The sequence below is a fragment of the Ascaphus truei genome, chromosome 4, assembly GCF_040206685.1.
Source record: "Ascaphus truei isolate aAscTru1 chromosome 4, aAscTru1.hap1, whole genome shotgun sequence".
Classification (NCBI taxonomy): Eukaryota; Metazoa; Chordata; class Amphibia; order Anura; family Ascaphidae; genus Ascaphus; species Ascaphus truei.
The window spans coordinates 285,089,245-285,109,394 of NC_134486.1; the positions used below are offsets into that span (position 1 = coordinate 285,089,245).

At 45.7% G+C, this 20,150-nt stretch overlaps 1 protein-coding gene across 1 annotated transcript in view; it reads right to left on the bottom strand.

Moving 5' to 3' along the window:
- Positions 1 to 20,150, bottom strand: part of RTN4IP1 (reticulon 4 interacting protein 1) — a 45,532-nt gene that overhangs the window by 19,614 nt on the left and 5,768 nt on the right. The window contains exon 2 of the mRNA XM_075597553.1: positions 9,054 to 9,205. Coding sequence (XP_075453668.1) covers positions 9,054 to 9,205 — 152 coding nt within the window. The remainder of the gene's footprint in view (positions 1 to 9,053; positions 9,206 to 20,150) is intronic.

Sequence of the window (20,150 nt, forward strand, 5' to 3'; positions counted from 1 at the left end):
CTCATCCATGGTCCTTCGACATACAGTGTTCCCCTCTTTCCCAAAATATTTATAGTTTTGTGTGTCGATTTTAACACGAAAAAACCTCAGGCAAATATAGATGCCAGGACTACAGACATGGACGTGGCGTCACCAAGAGAGAGCCACAATGTCAGCTCTTTGTTGGCCGCTGCACTCTCTCTGCCCCTCCCCCCCGTAATTTTTTCTGATACCAGAGCCACGGGAAGCGAGGTTGTGGGATAGAGGGGGAATCACCAGACATCGGGGGAACCACAGAGCAACTCTGGTTCAGGTTAGAAAAACGATTATATTTTTTGCAAGTAGCGCGCTACAATGCTCTCATCCCCTCAGAAAAAAAAAAGTGCTGGGTGTTTAGAAACAAAGCTACATAGAACTCCGACATCGATGGAACCGCGCTTGTGCCGTCTTAAAATACACGTTGATAGATCTGAGCCCCATGCAGCTGGCAGCCTGGAGGTGCTCCCAAAACACACCTATGCGAAATCTCCCAAGAGAGGTCTCCCCCAACAAAGTACAAGAAAATGCAAACAGCGCACCGGGGGACAGGATTAGAAAAATGTATACATGTATTAAAAAAAAAAACATACGACATAGAATCACTATGCCCTTTGCATTAGTACTATTGTGTTTTACATTATGGTTCCACTGGTGCTCATAGGACATAGTTCTTCCATGTTTTTTTTTTTTTTTTAAATAAATGTATACAGCTGACAAGACATGGTCAAAGGGTGACACAAACCCCAAGATTATTCATAGACTTTATTTACATCGAACATCCTTGTTCTGAGATATAGATGATCTACTAGCAGCAGCATACGAGTCTTAGCACCTGAATGCACAAATGTGGAGTTGCCAAGCTACACCTTACTTGGCTATGACAGGAACATGTAATATAACACAGGCTCTCATCATTGTTTGGTAATCAGAGTAGCGCTGCTTTCCAACAACATGTAACACCCACCGCCCACTGGAGAGGCACAGACTGATGTAATGGCAAGAGATAATTAGCCAGACGTCATGGAAACAGACCTGTCTCAACAGCCCTACTGTTAATACACAAACCCTCCTACAACCAAAGTGCACTTAGAGCAGTGACATGTTTAATTGGTTAAGTCTGACAGGTTGATGCCTTTTTGTATAATAATCCAACACCTAAAAGTAAGTTGAAACCATTGTTTTAGTTGTAAACATTGTAAGTAGAGACTTGGCAGGGGTTTGATTTCCTCTGGCAATTCACGTTTGTGTGATGTCACGGTGTGTTCAGCAAGTACAGCCAGACGTTGGCTATGGGTAATGAAAACACTGGGATTGACAAACACGTACCCATTCAGAAGCCCCTAACAAATGCTATTTACAACCAAATCCCCCCCCCCCCCCAATTTAAAACTTTGTTTTTAGCCCTGTTAAATCTATTAAAGGAAGCCATATTGTTACATTCCTTTCCAAAGATTTTTTTGGTTGGGTACCAAGGATTACACCTTTAAATGCAAGGAAGGATAACCTCCAACATGACAAAAGCATCATGTATACTGAAAATAACAACCAGAAAGAAATGTAGAATACCTGCGTCACTGGGTGAGGCATGGGTAGCCTGGAAAAAGGACTTACATTTGTGGGGGAAAGTGAGGTATTCATTAGCAGTGGTACAATCCAGGTACATTCTCCAGTACTTCATAGGATTAGAATTTAATGGAGCCTGTTACGTATTGGGCTTAAGTCAGCAGACCTTGTTGTGAAATGCAATGTGGTCCCTCCGTCAGTGACGAGAAAGTATTGTGTTTGACTACATAAAGCTGTAGAGCTCACAGATGCAGTACAACATATAAAGGGAGGAACCGCAAGATCTACTACAGTATTGGTAACTGAAACTGGTTTCACGGGCAGCACTTATTACCAAATTAACCAAGGTCAGGAACATGTTAAAAAGGAGGAAGCTCGTCCTGAGACTAAAGAGCAGTCCCAAGAAGTTTCCCGGGTCCCAGGACTAAATTATTTATCTGGGTCCCAGGCACAGCAGTTTGATGAAAAGGTGTGAGAATCTATTTATTTTTTTAACGGGGAGGGAAGGTGGTGTTGTCTGTAGGGCAGGGTGTGGCTTTGTGCAGACCGGAAGACAGGGTCCCATGCTCCCAGCCCCGATCTCGCCGGTACAATGTTTTTTTCCAATTGGTTCCCAGACGGTTATCATTATAGTGCCTTTCACAGAAAACATAAAAAAACATTAAGTCTATTTTACCGCACCTTGGGGTCGAGGCAAAAGGTCCACCCCGCCGGTTCGGGCAAGATAGAAAGAATAATTTGGGGAGGTCATTGCTGCTTTAATATGGGGGCTGGTGATTGATTGCTTTTTACCAATGCCCCAAGCCTATAAATATTTTGAAATCATTCTTCAGAATTAATTTGTAAACATGACAGACATGGGAAGGGGGTTGATTTCTTCTACTTTTTGTCTCATTTGACTGCGTGTTCTCCACACCACGTCCACCTTTTCTGACTCTCCGACAGGGGAGAAGGCAAATCCCCCTTTTTAGACGTCCCAGGTGAATATTATTTTGCATTTCATTTCCAAAGAAGCAAAATGTTGCAGGGACAACGCAAAGGTGTTCCCTTGTGGAGTATCAGGACTCAGATCTGTTTCCTCTTCCACCGGGTGGATGAATAGAGAACTCTGCACCTTCCAAGGTTTCAGTAAGTTTACATGGTAAATTTGTTTATCCTTCCTGAACCCTGGTTGCGAGATCTCGCAATCCACGTCACCCTTGCGGCGGAGTACTTCAAATGGGCCATTCAATGTGTGTTGGACCTTAGGACTCACCTAGACATGGTCGGCCATTTTGCAAGGAGTTCTCTCTCACATCTGGGTAATAGTAACATCACCTGGTCCCCAGGTTGAAATACCCTCATGCGAGCATTTTAGTTATGTCTCTCCTGACTGTCTTGGGCTGATCCAAGATTCTCCCTTGCAAAATGGCTGACCATGTCTAGGTGAGTCCTAAGATCCAACACATATTGAAGGGTATTCTTAGCAGGGGATGCACTGTTCCTCCCAGGACTCCTTTAAGAGGTCTAGGATACCCTGGGGTTGGCGGTCATACAGGAGCTCAAATGGAGAGAATCCCGTGGAGGCCTGGGAACTTCCCGCAGTGCAAACAGCAGAAAGGGGAGAAGTTCATCCCAAGCTCTCTATTCAGAGTCTACAAACTTCCTTAACATAATTTTTAGAGTTTGCTTAAACCGTTCCATCAATTCGTCAGTCTGTGTATGGTAGACAGATGTCCGAACTGACGACCTCTAGTAACTTAAAGACATCCTGCAACCGGTTAGCTATAAAAGTCATCCCTTGGTCTGTCAACATAACCCGAGGAAGTCCGACCCGTGAGAACAGCTCCAACAACTTGTTGGCTACCTGATTAGCAGTTGCTGTCCTCAGGGGGACTGCCTCAGGGTACCTTGTTGCATAGTTGACTATCACCAGAAAAAAATGTTGTCCCTACGCAGAGGGTTCTAGAGGTCCTACCAAATCTACCCCAATCCAAAAGGGAACGGATCATGGGTAGAGGAACCAAGGGGGCAGTTTTGGTCCCTTCTGGCTGGTTAGCTGGCATTCAGTACATGCCGCACCTAATTTGGCAATATCATTATGCATCCCTGGCCAATAGAACAGGGACGAAATACGGTTCATGGTTTGGTCTCTACCAAGGTGACCGCCCCAAGGGATAGAATGGGCTAGCGTGAAGACAACTTTAACAAACATCTAAGGAACCAAGATTTGTCTGGTGACCTCCCCTGTTTGTGTATGCTTATACACCCTATGCAGAATATCCTTTAACAATTCAAAACGAGGGAACACCATTACACCTTGTGCATTCAATACATTGTCATCGATTTTTACCACCTACGCATACTGTCTGGCAAGGGCTGGGTCTTCTCTCTGCCTCTGGTGAAAATCAGGGAGAGACAGTTCCGGTAGATCTCCAGGCTCCGCCTTTCCCTCCTTCTGGCCATTCCCAGTCATTAGCTGTGACTTCTGCATATTAGTACTGTTACCTCGAGTCCAAGATTATGGTAACCAGTCATGTTTGGCACAGCGTCTATACTTCTGAGATTTCGGAACTCTGTCTCTACTGGGGAATATCTCAGCAGAAAAGGGGGAACAGTTTCCCGGCTTCTCCTATATCAGGAGGAGGCTGCTCCTGGAGGGAGCCTGTAATCTGGAGAAATAGGGCCAGTCCCGGCCCAGCAAGACTGGGGCAGAGAGCCAAGGAGTGACTCCTACTTCTAGACTGGCCTCTCGACCCTTTACCAGGATGTTGGCAGTCGGGTATCATTTTGTATCACCATGTAAACATATTATGGTCCACTGGGAGTCATAGGAAAGCACTTCAGGCGGTAAAAGTTCCTGGAAGACAAGGGTTTTCCCAGAGCCCGAATCAACAAGGGCCTAGACAAATTTACCCCCAATCAGGACTGGAAGTAGCCAGGGCTTGCAGCTTTCTCTGGGGAAGGCTGAGCCGATTCTGCATAAGGAACAATCCATCTGTGGGCACTCCATATGACGGTAGAACATGGAGAGGTCTCTCTCACATGGGGTTGACGCGGATACCGCTCAGCTGAACGGTATACTGGAGACCAGGAGTCGGCTGGGTCCAGTGTGCGACGTCCTCTGAAATTCCCTTATTTTGGCGATAAGCCATCAGGAAGTAGACGAGGGTCTCGGCGGGGACCGGTGTCTGGCCCTCTCTGTTGCTAGAACGACTGATCCTTTCGTGGGGCTTGGCGGTCGCAAGTGTATGGGGTTGTAGTTTACATGCTGGTCCGGCCTCCATCCTTGAGTCAGCCAAAGCTGGCGGAGTTTGAGCCGTTGGGTCTTGGACACTCTCCTCGCCCTCGGCTCAAAGAAAGTTTTCCACGAGCTGGACAGCCAAAGTTAGGGCTTTGGCAGCATGGTGTTTTACCAAGGAGCATGTGGGATGGGTTATCACCTGTAGTAATTGCTCCAAAATGACCTGTTTGAGAATCGCATCCTTGGTGTGCTGCTCGGGCTGTATCCACAGAGTACACAAGTCCACTAACCTCTGAGCTAGGACCCGGGGTCTCAACTTAAGTGGTGTATTTCAAGTTCCAGAACTGTCGTCGGTAGGTTTCTGGGTTCAGGCCTAAGCTTTCCAGGATGGTGGATTTTAACTGCTGATAGTCCATAGCCTGATCTGCAAGTAGGCCCTGATATGAGGCCTGGGCTTCTCCTATGAGAACAGTCACAAGAAACTGTATGGTGCTCCAACATGAACCACTGGCTAAATAGCCCAAGACTATAAGCATATAAATTGTGTCCCTGGAGGTCCCAGACAGTCCAGACCAAAATACTCCAACCCTTGCAATGAACCACTTCCACTAGATACCGATTAGCTGGAAAAGATCCCACTGCAATAATGTGGGACCTTCACTGGCTAGTGACCAGACATAAACATCGGTTGGGTAAGTATAGGTGTATACAAATAAACAGGTTGGAGTGACTCACATTTGTAGGGTCTTTTGTGGGAATTCCTCCATGGGTGCGTGCTGCCGTTACTCCACGAGACCGGACATCCAAACGAAGGAGAGATGGAGCACAGCTGGAAACAAAATGAACTACTAGGAGAGTGGGACCCAGATAAAAAAAAGTTAGTTTATTGGATCAGTGCAAAAATACAAAAAACGGAGCCCTCAGGCCCCCACCAACGCGTTTCGAGCCGGTGGCTCTTTCTCAAGGTCCCACTCTCCTAGTAGTTCATTTTGTTTCCAGCTGTGCTCCATCTCTCCTTCGTTTGGATGCTTCTCCTATGAGAAGCAGGGCCAAAGCGATTGCCCAGCGATCTACGGACCAGCCCTGGGCCTTGGAAAACCTTTCAAAGATAAACAGGAAAGCCTCTAGGTCCTCAGCCGGAATAATTTTTCTCAGGAAAACCAGGGGGGTTGTTCGGAAGTTCTGGTCCAGCAGACACAGGGGGCCGAACCAGTATTTTGGCCAGCGTTGTGTGCCGCCTACTAGGAGCTGGGCTCGCTGCTTCAGTAGTAGTTTGTTGCGCTCTGCCTGCTGCTGCAGTAAGGCTGAGCTCAGACAGGCTGCTATGCTACCGCGCCTCTCTGCTGGGCGACGTGTGCTCATACCCAGCAGACAGAATCACGCGATGGAGGCGGGACTTAAAAAAATAAAATAAAAGTGTTTGTGTGGCGACGTACACGTGAAGCGGCTGCTGCTTCAAATCACAGCTTCATTTGTCTTCTTCAAGTGCAGCGGCGTCAACGCTGTACTTCGCTGCCGGGTGTCGTTTTCTGTTTGAAAACTCCCACCCACCAAAGCGAATGTGTGGAGAACGTGCGCACGTCGCACCGCAGCCTGTCTGAACTAAGCCTAAAATAGGCCATCTTTTTGGCCTGCTTGCACAGATCACTTTTTTTTTTAAATTCCATTTATTTTGTGTGTGTGTGGCAATTCTGGGGCAGGGGTCACTCAGAATCCCACTTCAAACACCATATGTTGCAGGGACTTCGCAACGACACATGGGTTATCTGAACAGGCTTGTTCATTCAGCCACAAAAACATGGAACACAAAAACAGCTTCAATCAGCATACGTGTAAAGTATAAAAAATAAAGCTTAGAACAGTCCAATGGTCCATAACAGGGCTTTGCCCTTTTCCCAGAAAGGGTGGTTCAAGTGCAAGAGAATCACAAAGAACAAGGGTAAGTGTCCTACTGTAACAGACGTTGCAGCAGGCTTATCTCGCTCCAGCGTTTCATATGTTTCTCTCAATCAGACAGGAACAAGTGGGAGCTCTGGGGTCTTAAAGTCCCTTAACGAGGCAGCTGGGACCTGGTTAATTAACCCAGCCTTTTTCAAGCTGGGATTAACCAGGTCACTGCTGAACTGCAGACCTATACATAGGTCTCATAGGCAGGGTGTTGAGATGGTGAATTCACCGTGTCACACAAAAACAGCCAAATTATTTAACAATACCTACCTACATTTGTTAAAGGAAGACCATTGATAAACTATTTAGAAAAGGTTGTCTTTTGGTCAGCTACCATATATTGCATCTTTAGGAGGTTACATTTCACGAATGGTTTGTAAGCATGATGTGGTTTTTGTCCTGATGTAGTCCTAAAAAAAGTTAAGTTTTATGTGTGTTGATGCAGTATGGCAACCAAGGTTAACTAACCAAAGGTGAACTGCCCCTGATTTAGCAGAGAGGGGGTTAACCTTTTTGGTCAGTATATTTTGTTACTTTTACGTAAATCAATGAATTACAAGATATCAATGTGCAATAGTATTAGTAGGAAGAGTGAGCATCTGCAGAATCTCAAAGTGCCATATGAGTAACTTAAAAAGCGGTTCTGAAAGTTCTTTAGAACCCGACTCCAGGTGGTTACCTGGGAGATAGTATATTCTTATCATTACATGTCAACAGGAATTAAAATCATGTCGGCATATTATCAGTTCTATACAACCCTTAGCAGTGTCACTTATGAATCTGTGAACTGTGGCTATAAACAGTTATTTTAGAGCAGAAATTAACAGGACGCCACGGTGACACGTAGAAGATAATTTCACCCTCCAGGTTTCTAGAAAGACGATCACATTGCATTTGTGCACAACTGGGAGGTTATCCTAAAAATGCATCTGGAATTACTGGGAGAGCGTTAGCGAACATTTTATACTCCTTGATCAAAATGTTAATTAAAACTAATTGCCTTCTTTCACACCCCACGCTGATAAACTGTTCACAGCTAGGGAATGACAGATGACGGTCGGGAAATGTTTCTACAGGACCAAATCTCCTCGCAGGTCAAAGGGTTTTGAGGATTCAGGTCTGAAACCCAGAAATTAGACTCATCTTGGGGACACAATGTATGTGTGTGAATCTCTTACTTTATTCTCATGACCGCCCGGGGAACATATCACAAGACATGATGCACCTGGTCTCAAGGCTTCAGTCGGCAAAGTATAGGTTTCTGTTTTAGTCCATTTTATTTTTCCACAGTGTGATCGTATTTACTAGATGTTACTTTGTAAAAGCACTAACTCTTCAGTATATCAAATCAAAAACTGAATAAGTACCGTCTTGGAGCCCTAATGAAACCTTTTTACCTTTGATGGAAAGGTCCTCAATTTTGGACATGATTTACCACCCCGTTGAAATTAGGTTTTGTTAAATTTGTACATTTCTCTGGGAACAAGGGGTGCAATACACTTTATGTAAACGCTTAAATTAATCCTGGTTGTGGTACCATGATTGGGGTGCTGTGTGAGGATTTGGGGGGGCAGCCTGAACAGAGAGGCCAGTTTGTTGTTAAACCTTTTCACAAAAACACACGTTCACATGAGCAAGCATGTATGTGACAGGGTCCATCTGAAAAGCTCCTCCCTTTTGTGTTTTGTCCTCATTCACAAGCAAAGTACCTTCTACTTTGCCATGCTGGTCCTCTGACACAGGGTGGGTGAGAAGAAGGTGGAGGAAACATTTATTTCACATGCAATCTGTTTTTAAGGGTCCTCACTGGAAAAAAAAAAAAAACTTCATTTATGCTTTAGGGATGTTTAAGGAAATCAAGTTCAACTGTTAAGCTGGTGTGGGGTGTGGGGTGGATGGGGTCCTATATATCTATTGCTCTTCTTGAGGGAGCACCTAAAATTCATTCATTCTGTGGGGTTTGTTTGTGCTGCATTTTTTGAGATGCGTGCTCTTCAGGACATGAAGATATTTCATAAATCTTTAAGTAGCACCAGTAAGTTCTGCTAATACCTGTATTTAGTAAGTAAGCACTTTCACAAATTTGCAACAAATTTTTTTTTCTTCACAAAACCATATTTCCTCTTTTTTAATTTCACTAAAATCACATAAAATACATTTTCAAAAAATGTTTAATAACACTTGCTTTTTTTTTAATGAATGGTAACATTATGCAAACGTGCTGCTTATATTTTCCCAGTACTCGTTAAATCGCTAAGCTTCTATTCCCCCTCCCACCCCCCTGGATCCCCATTATACTCACCTCATCGCCGGGTTTAAAATAACGCACATTGAGCCCACATTCCATAACGACCCCGGAAATATCTCGCCCGAGGACTATGGGAAATTCACTGCCAGGAATCTTCATATTCAAGGGATCACGAGTCATATTCATAGTAGCTGCTCCATATCCATCTAGGAGAGACAAATGTTTGTTAGGGTCCAATGAATATGCAAATGTTCCCATAAATTCACCATCATTACGGTGTTTCAAGAATCACTGGCGTAATTTTTGCTCGCGCGTTTCTGTAAAAAGCATCCATTTAGCTGTGACCACAGAGATCACTGTGTACCTGTTCAGAGAACTTGATGCCAATAGCAAGTGTTGTAAAAATTCATAGATAAAAGTTAGTACCTTTAAAATAAACTCGGAACTGACCATTGTGACGGGGAGGAAAGGGTTAATACCTGATTTGCCATGCATTACTGTTGTTGCCCTGTCCTCGCCATTTTTATTCCCCATTTGCAGGCCATTCCCTGTCTGCGAGGGAAAAAGACAAGATGCATTGCTTGCCATACCCTCTAACCGACACATGATGGCAGATCTTAAATGTAAGGCAGGAGGTATTTTTTTGTAAGTCCAAGTAGGAATTACTTTGACGTCCAGCTGTGATATGGGTAAATGAGCTGGGGCTATTTTTATGACCAAGCCTAAAAGGGCTTTAGTTATTTTTATGACGGAGCCTCAAAAGGCTCTCACAGATTTAGAGTCCCCCTGTCTAAAAGAGTGTCAATTATGAAAAGACCCAGAGACCCATAATGTATACAATACTGGCATACTGATGCACAGCAGATGTCAGGCTAGTGACACCTTTGAGTCAGAAACCAGACACAGTGGCACCAAGTTATGGGTGTAGAAGGCTGGAAAGAAATCTTTTCTGGCGCTGAGGTGAGGTTGAGATGAGTGGGTTTATAATTTCTTCTGATGAACAATGACCTCAGGAAAAGGAGAAAGAAAAAGACAAGACATGCAGGGGACCTGCAATAGTGTATTACCCAAGGGATGACCGGATGTTTACAAAGAAGGAGCAATTTATTATTAAAATAACGTGGTTAAAAACCATGGATAACAATTAATAAACATACATTGATTACAATAAAATAATTAATGAACTATCCACACTTAAATAGTTTGGAACAATGTCCAGCAGTCCTGTTCTTTGCTCTGCCTGATCTAAAATTGGAAACCTACTCACCACAGGTAAGTAGTATAAAAGCAGTGTATGAGCACTTGGTGCTGGTGGTCTTGGCCTCTGATGTCGCCGTCCGCCTTGTGATATGGTCGCATCTGCTGCCGGGGGTCTGTTTCTGTGTTCCTGTGAGCGCTGCTTCCTGGAATACACCCGATCCCCTCGGCGTGATGACGTCACCTGTATTGGTCCTCGGCTACGGTGGCTCAGCGGTACCACCAGACCTTCCTACGCGTTTCGAAAGTACGAATGGCGTCTCTCTTCGTCAGGGATAAGTGCTGCTAGTAGCTGATCTTGTTAAATACCCCAGTCCTGATTGGAAGCGCTTAGTAATTGGCGCTTTCTTAATAGAGTAATTCAACTCATCTGTCCTTTACAAATTTTCTTATGAAGGCATAAATGATAATACAGCTAAACCCCGTTATAACGCGGGTCTCGGGGTCCACCCCGAGACCACCGCGTTACTAACGGGGTCGCGAGAAAAAAAAATGGCCGCCGCGCTTTAGCGCATATTCATCCCGCGGGACAGGAGATGGGAGCGGGCATGTCCCTCCGCTCCCCGCTTCCCCCTGTCACCGCGGGACAGCCCGCGGGGCAGGAGATGGGAGCGGGGATGTCCCTCCTGTCCCCGCTTCCCCCTGTCACCGCGGGACAGGCCGCGGGGCAGGAGATGGGAGCGGGGATGTCCCTCCTGTCCCCGCTTCCCCCTGTCACCGTGTGACAGGCCGCGGGGCAGGAGATGGGAGCGGGGATGTCCCTCCTGTCCCCGCTTCCCCCTGTCACCGTGTGACAGGCCGCGGGGCAGGAGATGGGAGCGGGGATGTCCCTCCTGTCCCCGCTTCCCCCTGTCACCGTGTGACAGGCCGCGGGGCAGGAGATGGGAGCGGGGATGTCCCTCCTGTCCCCGCTTCCCCCTGTCACCGCGGGACAGGCCGCGAGGCAGGAGATGGGAGCGGGGATGTCCCTCAGGTCGCCGCTTACCTCAGATCCCGCTGCCTGCACGGAGGTGGTAGCGGGGGGTTTCTTCTCCCCACCGCTGTCCCTGGCGCTCCCGCTGCCTGCGCGGGAGGAGGGGGGGGAGCGGGTGGTGGTGCTGGTCGCGGCCTTTCCTCTGCTCCGACCCCACCCCCCGTCTGTGTAGAGTGAGAGAGTGTGTGTGTGTATGTATATATGGGAGAGAAAGTGTGTGTGTGTATATGGGTGTGTGTAAGTGTGTGTGAGTGTGTGTGAGTGTCTGTGAGTGTCTAAGTGTATGTAAGTGTATGTAAGTGTGTGTAAGTGTGTGTAAGTGTGTGTGAGTGTGTGTGAGTGTGTGTGAGTGTGTGTGAGTGTGTGTGAGTGTGTGTGAGTGTCTGTGAGTGTCTAAGTGTGTGTAAGTGTGTGTAAGTGTGTGTAAGTGTGTGTAAGTGTGTGTAAGTGTGCGTGAGTGTGCGTGAGTGTGCGTGAGTGTGTGTGAGTGTGTGTGAGTGTGTGTGCGTGTGCGTAAGTGTGCGTGAGTGTCTGTGAGTGTCTGTGAGTGTCTAAGTGTGTGTGAGTGTGTGTGCAGTGTGAGCAATGAGGAGTGTGTGTGCAGTGTACAGTGTGTGTGCAGTGTGTCAGTGTGTGCAGTGTGAGCAATGAGCAGTGTGTGTGCAGTGTGCAGTGTGTGTGCAGTGTGTCAGTGTGTGCAGTGTGAGCAATGAGGAGTGTGTGTGCAGTGTACAGTGTGTGTGCAGTGTGTCAGTGTGTGCAGTGTGAGCAATGAGCAGTGTGTGTGCAGTGTGTCAGTGTGTGCAGTGTGAGCAATGAGCAGTGTGTGTGCAGTGTGCAGTGTGTCCAATGAGCAGTGTGTGTGCAGTGTGTCAGTGTGTGCAGTGTGAGCAATGAGCAGTGTGTGTGCAGTGTGTGTGCAGTGTGTCCAATGAGCAGTGTGTGTGCAGTGTGCAGTGTGTGTGCAGTGTGTCCAATGAGCAGTGTGTGTGCAGTGTGTCAGTGTGTGCAGTGTGAGCAATGAGCAGTGTGTGTGCAGTGTGCAGTGTGTGTGCAGTGTGTGCAGTGTGCAGTGTGTGTGCAGTGTGTCCAATGAGCAGTGTGTGTGCAGTGTGCAGTGTGTGTGCAGTGTGTCCAATGAGCAGTGTGTGTGCAGTGTGTGTGCAGTGTGTCAGTGTGTGCAGTGTGAGCAATGAGCAGTGTGTGTGCAGTGTGTCAGTGTGAGCAATGAGCAGTGTGTATGCAGTGTGCAGTGTGTGTGCAGTGTGGCAGTGTGAGCAATGAGCAGTGTGTGTGCAGTGAGTGTGTGCAGTGTGTGCGGGAAAACCGCGTTATAACCGAATCGCGGTATAACGAGGCGCGTTATAACGGGGTTTAGCTGTATTTAGATAATGGTATTTATGGTATTGAATAACGTGATTTCTAGACAAAAGATACACAAGAATCTCTGTGATCTCCACAAGACATATAGATTCAAAAGCTGTTTATAGTGATATTGAAATAGTTATTGATGCAGGTAATTCTTTATTTTAAGTATCCTATCTAATTGAATTGAAATAAACAGTCTTGTGTGATCTCAAAGATTTTTCTGCAATTTGGAAGCATGGGTACAATGACAATATCAATGGACTCTTGTCTCATACTATCCTAATATATTAAATGGACTAGCAATGGAATATATTTATGAACTTAATAGTAATAATATAATAATGAATTAATGATTGCAATATTTTAAAAATAAAAATAAACATAAACATAAACATTCAAATCGTATAAAGCAATAATATATAAATAAACAATTATAAATTACAAATAGAAAAGTTGAAAAATACCAACAGCATTTCGAAATAATGACTGCAATTGCCTATAATGGAAGATCTTTCAGCACCGGTTTTTAAGCGGATATGAGTTAAATGTACTTCAACCCTAATTTTAAATATGATTTTATATATGATGTCAAATATCATAGGGAGGGAAAATCTGAGCGGACCGTGATTAAAGTGAAATATTCATAGTGATACTGTGCGAAACGTGTGACTATTATTAAACTAATATCCTTATTCTAAACTTAATGTGTATTCATTAGTTTTTTCAAATAATTATATTAATTAATTATTTTTATAATTTTAATATTATATTGTTACGTGAATTCAACAGTGAAGTAAATTATTGTGTGAATTAAAAAAGGAAAAGAATAGAATACCTAGTGTTTGTATATTGTGAACTTATGGTAATAATGTTAATAACGTGTATTGTTAATTATAAATATTCCTGTGTAATATACAATTATTTAAGTGCACTTGTGTAAGTGGATGATGCTTATAATAATGATCATAATAATGTCTTCATCAAGTCGGCAGACAAATAGACAATGGATAGAATTATCATGATTTCAAGAAAGCTGACAAATCAAATTCAATATTTAAACCTGATGGACTTAAAGTCTTTAACTCGAAAATCCAAAAGGACTCTCTTTTTGAAATGAAATTGATTTTGTCCCCACCTCTCCTACTGAAGTTTGGGCATTCGATGCCATGGCATTTTAGCCCTGTGGGATTTTGTGAATGAACTTTCTTAAAGTGAAGTGACACGTTATGAAATTCAAACCCCCTCTTTATATTATAAATATGTTCTCCCAGTCGTCTCTGTAGTGTTCTACCCGTGCGGCCCACATATTGGAGGCCACACGGGCATTCCAGGAGATATATAACATATTGGCTGTGGCAATTGATTAGAGTCCTGATTGGGTACTCTTTTTGTGTAACTTTAGATGAAAACTGTTTTGTTTTAATACTAAACTGGCAGGCTGTGCATTTGGCACATGGGTAGTACCCTTTAATATTGGTTTTGGAAGCGGTATGTTTACTAAAAGGGCAACTTGGAGATAAATACGTTTTGAGATTGTTAGCTCGCCTGAAATAAATTTCAGGTTTCTCTGTTAGATGTTTGCTCAAAATTTAATTTAAACATACCGCTTACACACTTACAGACACTCACACACACACACACACACTCACACACACACACACACACTCACACACACTCACAGACACTCACAGACACTCACAGACACTCACACACACTCACAGACACTCACACACACTCACACACACTTACAGACACTCACACACACTCACACACACTCACACACACTCACACACACTCACACACACTTACAGACACTCACACACACTCACAGACACTTACAGACACTCACAGACACTTACATACTTTTTTACATTTTTTTTTGCACACTGCACACACTGCACACACTCACTGCACACACACTGCTCATTGCTCACACTGCCACACTGCACACACACTGCACACACATTGCTCATTGCTCACACTGACACACTGCACACACACTGCACACACACTGCACACTGCACACACACTGCTCATTGCTCACACTGCACACACTGCACACACTGCACACACACTGCACACACACTGCACACACACTGCACACACACTGCACACACACTGCACACACACTGCACACTGCACACACACTGCACACTGCTCATTGCTCACACTGCACACACTGCACACACTGCACACACTGACACACTGACACACTGCACACACTGCACACACACTGCACACTGCACACACACTGCTCATTGCACACACTGCACACACACTGCACACACACTGCACACACACACTGCACATTGCTCACACTGACACACTGCACACACTGCACTGCACACTGCACACACACTGCACACTGCACACACACTGCTCATTGCTCACACTGCACACTGCTCATTGCTCACACTGCACACACTGACACACTGCACACACATTGCACACTGCACACACACTGCTCATTGCTCACACTGCACACACACTGCTCATTGGACACACTGCACACACACTGCACACACACTGCACACACACTGCTCATTGCTGACACTGCACACACTGACACACACTGCACACTGCACACACACTTACAGACACTCACACACACTCACACACACTTACACACACTTAGACACTCACACACACTCACACACACTTACAGACACTCACACACACTCACACACACTTACAGACACTCACACACACTCACACACACTTACAGACACTCACACACACTTACAGACACTCACACACACTCACTCACACACACTTAGACACTCACAGACACTCACACACACACTCACACACACTTACAGACACTCACACACACTTACAGACACTCACACACACTCACACACACTTACAGACACTTACACACACTCACAGACACTTACACACACTCACACCCACATACACACACCCATATACACACACACACTTTCTCTCCCATATATACATACACACACACACTCTCTCACTCTACACAGACGGGGGGTGGGGTCGGAGCAGAGGAAAGGCCGCGACCAGCACCACCACCCGCTCCCCCCCCTCCTCCCGCGCAGGCAGCGGGAGCACCGGGGACAGCGGTGGGGAGAAGAAACCCCCCGCTACCACCTCCATGCAGGCAGCGGGATCTGAGGTAAGCGGCGACCTGAGGGACATCCCCGCTCCCATCTCCTGCCCCGCGGCCTGTCCCGCGGTGACAGGGGGAAGCGGGGACAGGAGGGACATCCCCGCTCCCATCTCCTGCCCCGCGGCCTGTCACACGGTGACAGGGGGAAGCGGGGACAGGAGGGACATCCCCGCTCCCATCTCCTGCCCCGCGGCCTGTCACACGGTGACAGGGGGAAGCGGGGACAGGAGGGACATCCCCGCTCCCATCTCCTGCCCCGCGGCCTGTCCCGCGGTGACAGGGGGAAGCGGGGACAGGAGGGACATCCCCGCTCCCATCTCCTGCCCCGCGGCCTGTCCCGCGGTGACAGGGGGAAGCGGGGACAGGAGGGACATCCCCGCTCCCATCTCCTGCCCCGCGGGCTGTCCCGCGGTGACAGGGGGAAGCGGGGAGCGGAGGGACATGCCCGCTCCCATCTCCTGTCCCGCGGGATGAATATGCGCTAAAGCGCGGCGGCCATTTTTTTTCTCGCGACCCCGTTAGTAACGCGGTGGTCTCAGGGTGGACCCCGAGACCCGCGTTATAACGGGGTTTAGCTGTATATTCCATTGCTAGTCCATTTAATATATTAGGATAGTATGAGACAAGAGTCCATTGATATTGTCATTGTACCCATGCTTCCAAATTGCAGAAAAATCTTTGAGATCACACAAGACTGTTTATTTCAATTCAATTAGATAGGATACTTAAAATAAAGAATTACCTGCATCAATAACTATTTCAATATCACTATAAACAGCTTTTGAATCTATATGTCTTGTGGAGATGACAGAGATTCTTGTGTATCTTTTGTCTAGAAATCACGTTATTCAATACCATAAATACCATTATCTAAATATTATCATTTATGCCTTCATAAGAAAATTTGTAAAGGACAGATGAGATGAATTACTCTATTAAGAAAGCGCCAATTACTAAGCGCTTCCAATCAGGACTGGGTTATTTAACAAGATCAGCTACTAGCAGCACTTATCCCTGACGAAGAGAGACGCCATTCGTACTTTCGAAACGCGTAGGAAGGTCTGGTGGTACCGCTGAGCCACCGTAGCCGAGGACCAATACAGGTGACGTCATCACGCCGAGGGGATCGGGTGTATTCCAGGAAGCAGCGCTCACAGGAACAAAGAAACAGACCCCCGGCAGCAGATGCGACCATATCACAAGGCGGACGGCGACATCAGAGGCCAAGACCACCAGCACCAAGTGCTCATACACTGCTTTTATACTACTTACCTGTGGTGAGTAGGTTTCCAATTTTAGATCAGGCAGAGCAAAGAACAGGACTGCTGGACATTGTTCCAAACTATTTAAGTGTGGATAGTTCATTAATTATTTTATTGTAATCAATGTATGTTTATTAATTGTTATCCATGGTTTTTAACCACGTTATTTTAATAATAAATTGCTCCTTCTTTGTAAACATCCGGTCATCCCTTGGGTAATACACTATTGCAGGTCCCCTGCATGTCTTGTCTTTTTCTTTCTCCTTTTCCTGAGGTCATTGTTCATCAGAAGAAATTATAAACCCACTCATCTCAACCTCACCTCAGCGCCAGAAAAGATTTCTTTCCAGCCTTCAATCCATCTCTGGGTAGAAGATACCAGAAAAATCTTTTAAAGGCAGCTCCAGGACTACCTATTGGACTCTTTATCAAAAGTTTTTAATATCCATTATTGTCATTGCACCAGCGCTGAGTATACACCTATTATTTTACCTACAAGTTATGGGTGTAGCCCAGGTATGCTAAGTGGCCTGGGCGTCAACCTGACCCATACGCCCTGCCCACCGAACAGCCCTTTTGACCGGTCTTATGAACTGTGGGTAACTTGGCTATTCGTGGGGTTTTTTTTTCCCATGAGGGGATTGGATCCACATGTTAAAGATAGCTTTGGGCAGTCTATAACTGTGGCTCCCCAAGTATCCCCAGGGTGATTCCTGAATTTTAATCCATGATGTAAAGATGCAAGACTTTGTTCCAGTACAACAGCAACCAGTCCAGGAGTGAAGGGGTTAATAACCACATAATCACAGGACTTTTAAAACCAAGGCTGCATTTCTTGCACTTGCAAGCAGAGGACAATTTCTTTTGTTTCAAAGGACAATTTCTTTCATTCCCTTATTCCAGTAAGTGTTGTTTTCAAGTGTATTCTGCAGATGTCGTGTGTTTGCCTATCAAGGGAATAAATCTCAGTTTATTTTGCTCAACTTGTTCTGCTCAATTGGGATCCACAAAATATAAATGTGTTATTAAGTGCGTCCATCGTGACAACCATATACTGGTCACCTTTTCTACTGACTGGGATTTGGAGTTCTTCTTCTGACAACGTTATTGTAAAAAAAAAAATAATAATTTCATGGGGGGGCACGGCGGTTGCAGAGGCCCCGCGCTCTTCCCCATGGCATTTTAATTAAATGTCGGGGGAGGCGTGAGGCCTCTGCAACTCCCCTTACCTGCTCTCTGCCGGGTTAAATGATGCTGCTGGGTCATGTGACGTGTCGCCATGGCAATGCGCATCAAATGACGCAGCGGAGTAACGTGACGTCACATGACCCGCGATGTCATTTGACGCCGAGTCGTTGGAGATGGGGGGCGCGAGCGCTGCAGCTCCCGGGCAAGGGGGCGCAACTCAAGAAGTTTGCGCACCCCTGTATTACAGAACAGTTGGGGCAAGAGCGTTAGATCAATCGCTGCCTGTATTTTTCAACGGTTATCTTTAAAGTTCCAGTGGGACTGGGGAGTTATCAATTAGATCATCAAGAATAAACATGTACTCAGCAATAGAGCCATGAATGGGCATTAAAAAAATGCTTGACAAATTTGGGAGGAAAAAAAACATCATGCTACACACACATATATATATATATACACAAAAGAAAAATACACACAGCGCAATCACACAGAGATTCTTAAATAATATAATTACCACATATAGCGGAGAGTATAAACCCTAACAATCTAACTTTCCCTGACTCTGTCTGCTGCCAATAGGTCTACCGCTCCCCAGGCTGGTAACGAAGATATTCCAAAAGATTGACCTAGGCGCAAGTGGAGACAAGAAAGAAAACGTCCTCTGCGTTCATCCGGTACCTCCGCAGGACGTGATGACGTCACTCAGTCTCGCGAGAGTTCCGTTCCTCTGATCGTAGCTGCACTGTTTGCCAAAATAATTAGTCCTCCACGTAAAACTTGTAGCGTAACAGCTACCAAGTGTTCCTGTGTTACTCAAATGACAGATAATCCACACGCCTGGATTAAGGACCAGCACAGATAACATTCCAAGAGACACTGTTTTTAAGTAATCCTTGCTTCATTCATTGTAACATCGCCGGAAGAAGAGATCAGTGTATCTCGAAAGCTCGCACAAATAAAAGCATTTCGTTAGCCACAGAACGGTATCATCTATTTATTTTTTGATTATATATATATATATATATATATATATATATATATATATATATATATATATATACACAGTGCTTGACAAATCACCCAAAAATCTACTCGCCGAACCAAAAAATCTACTCGCCACCTAGTCCCGCCCCTAGTCCCGCCCCCAACCCCGCCCACAACCCCGCCCACAACCCCGCCCCCGCTTTTAAAAAAATACATAAATAAAATAAATTGAATAAATTCTTAGTAAGAACATTCGTTTTTGACATAAGTTTATTTATTGTATTACATTATACTACAATTGGTCCTTGTTACGTGTGTGTGTGTGTGTATGGGAGAGAGAGATTGAGTATGTGTGTGTGTGTTTGTGTGAATAAATGTCAGATCTAGAAAAAAAAGCCAGATGTGAATGACTAGTTTCCTGAACCCCTTAACCAGTATCTGGACGTCCCCGCTTCACAATATTTAAAGCAGCAATCCCGCCTGGGATCTTACCTGATCCGCAGTCCCTCAATGTCCAGGTACCCTCATTCCCGCAATGTTATACATTGGAGGGGAGGTGTTCCTTACCTGTCTTCTGGGTTGGGGGGGATTCCGATGTCTCCCGGGTGAAGCTTGAGTGAGATCTGGAAGAAAGCAGTATAGGTTATTTCGGTGTAGTATAGGGCAGTTAAGATATACAGGGTAAATAAGATATCCAGATCGAGAGTGTGAGACAGAGAGTGTGTGAGACAGAGACAGAGAGACTGAGAGGGGAGAGAGACTGAGAGGGGAGAGAGACGGAGAGGGGAGAGAGACGGAGAGGGGAGAGAGACGGAGAGGGGAGAGAGACGGAGAGGGGAGAGAGACGGAGAGGGGAGAGAGACGGAGAGGGGAGAGAGACGGAGAGGGGAGAGAGACGGAGAGGGGAGAGAGACGGAGAGGGGAGAGAGACGGAGAGGGGAGAGAGACGACAGAGAGACAGAGAGGGGAGAGACAGAGAGGGG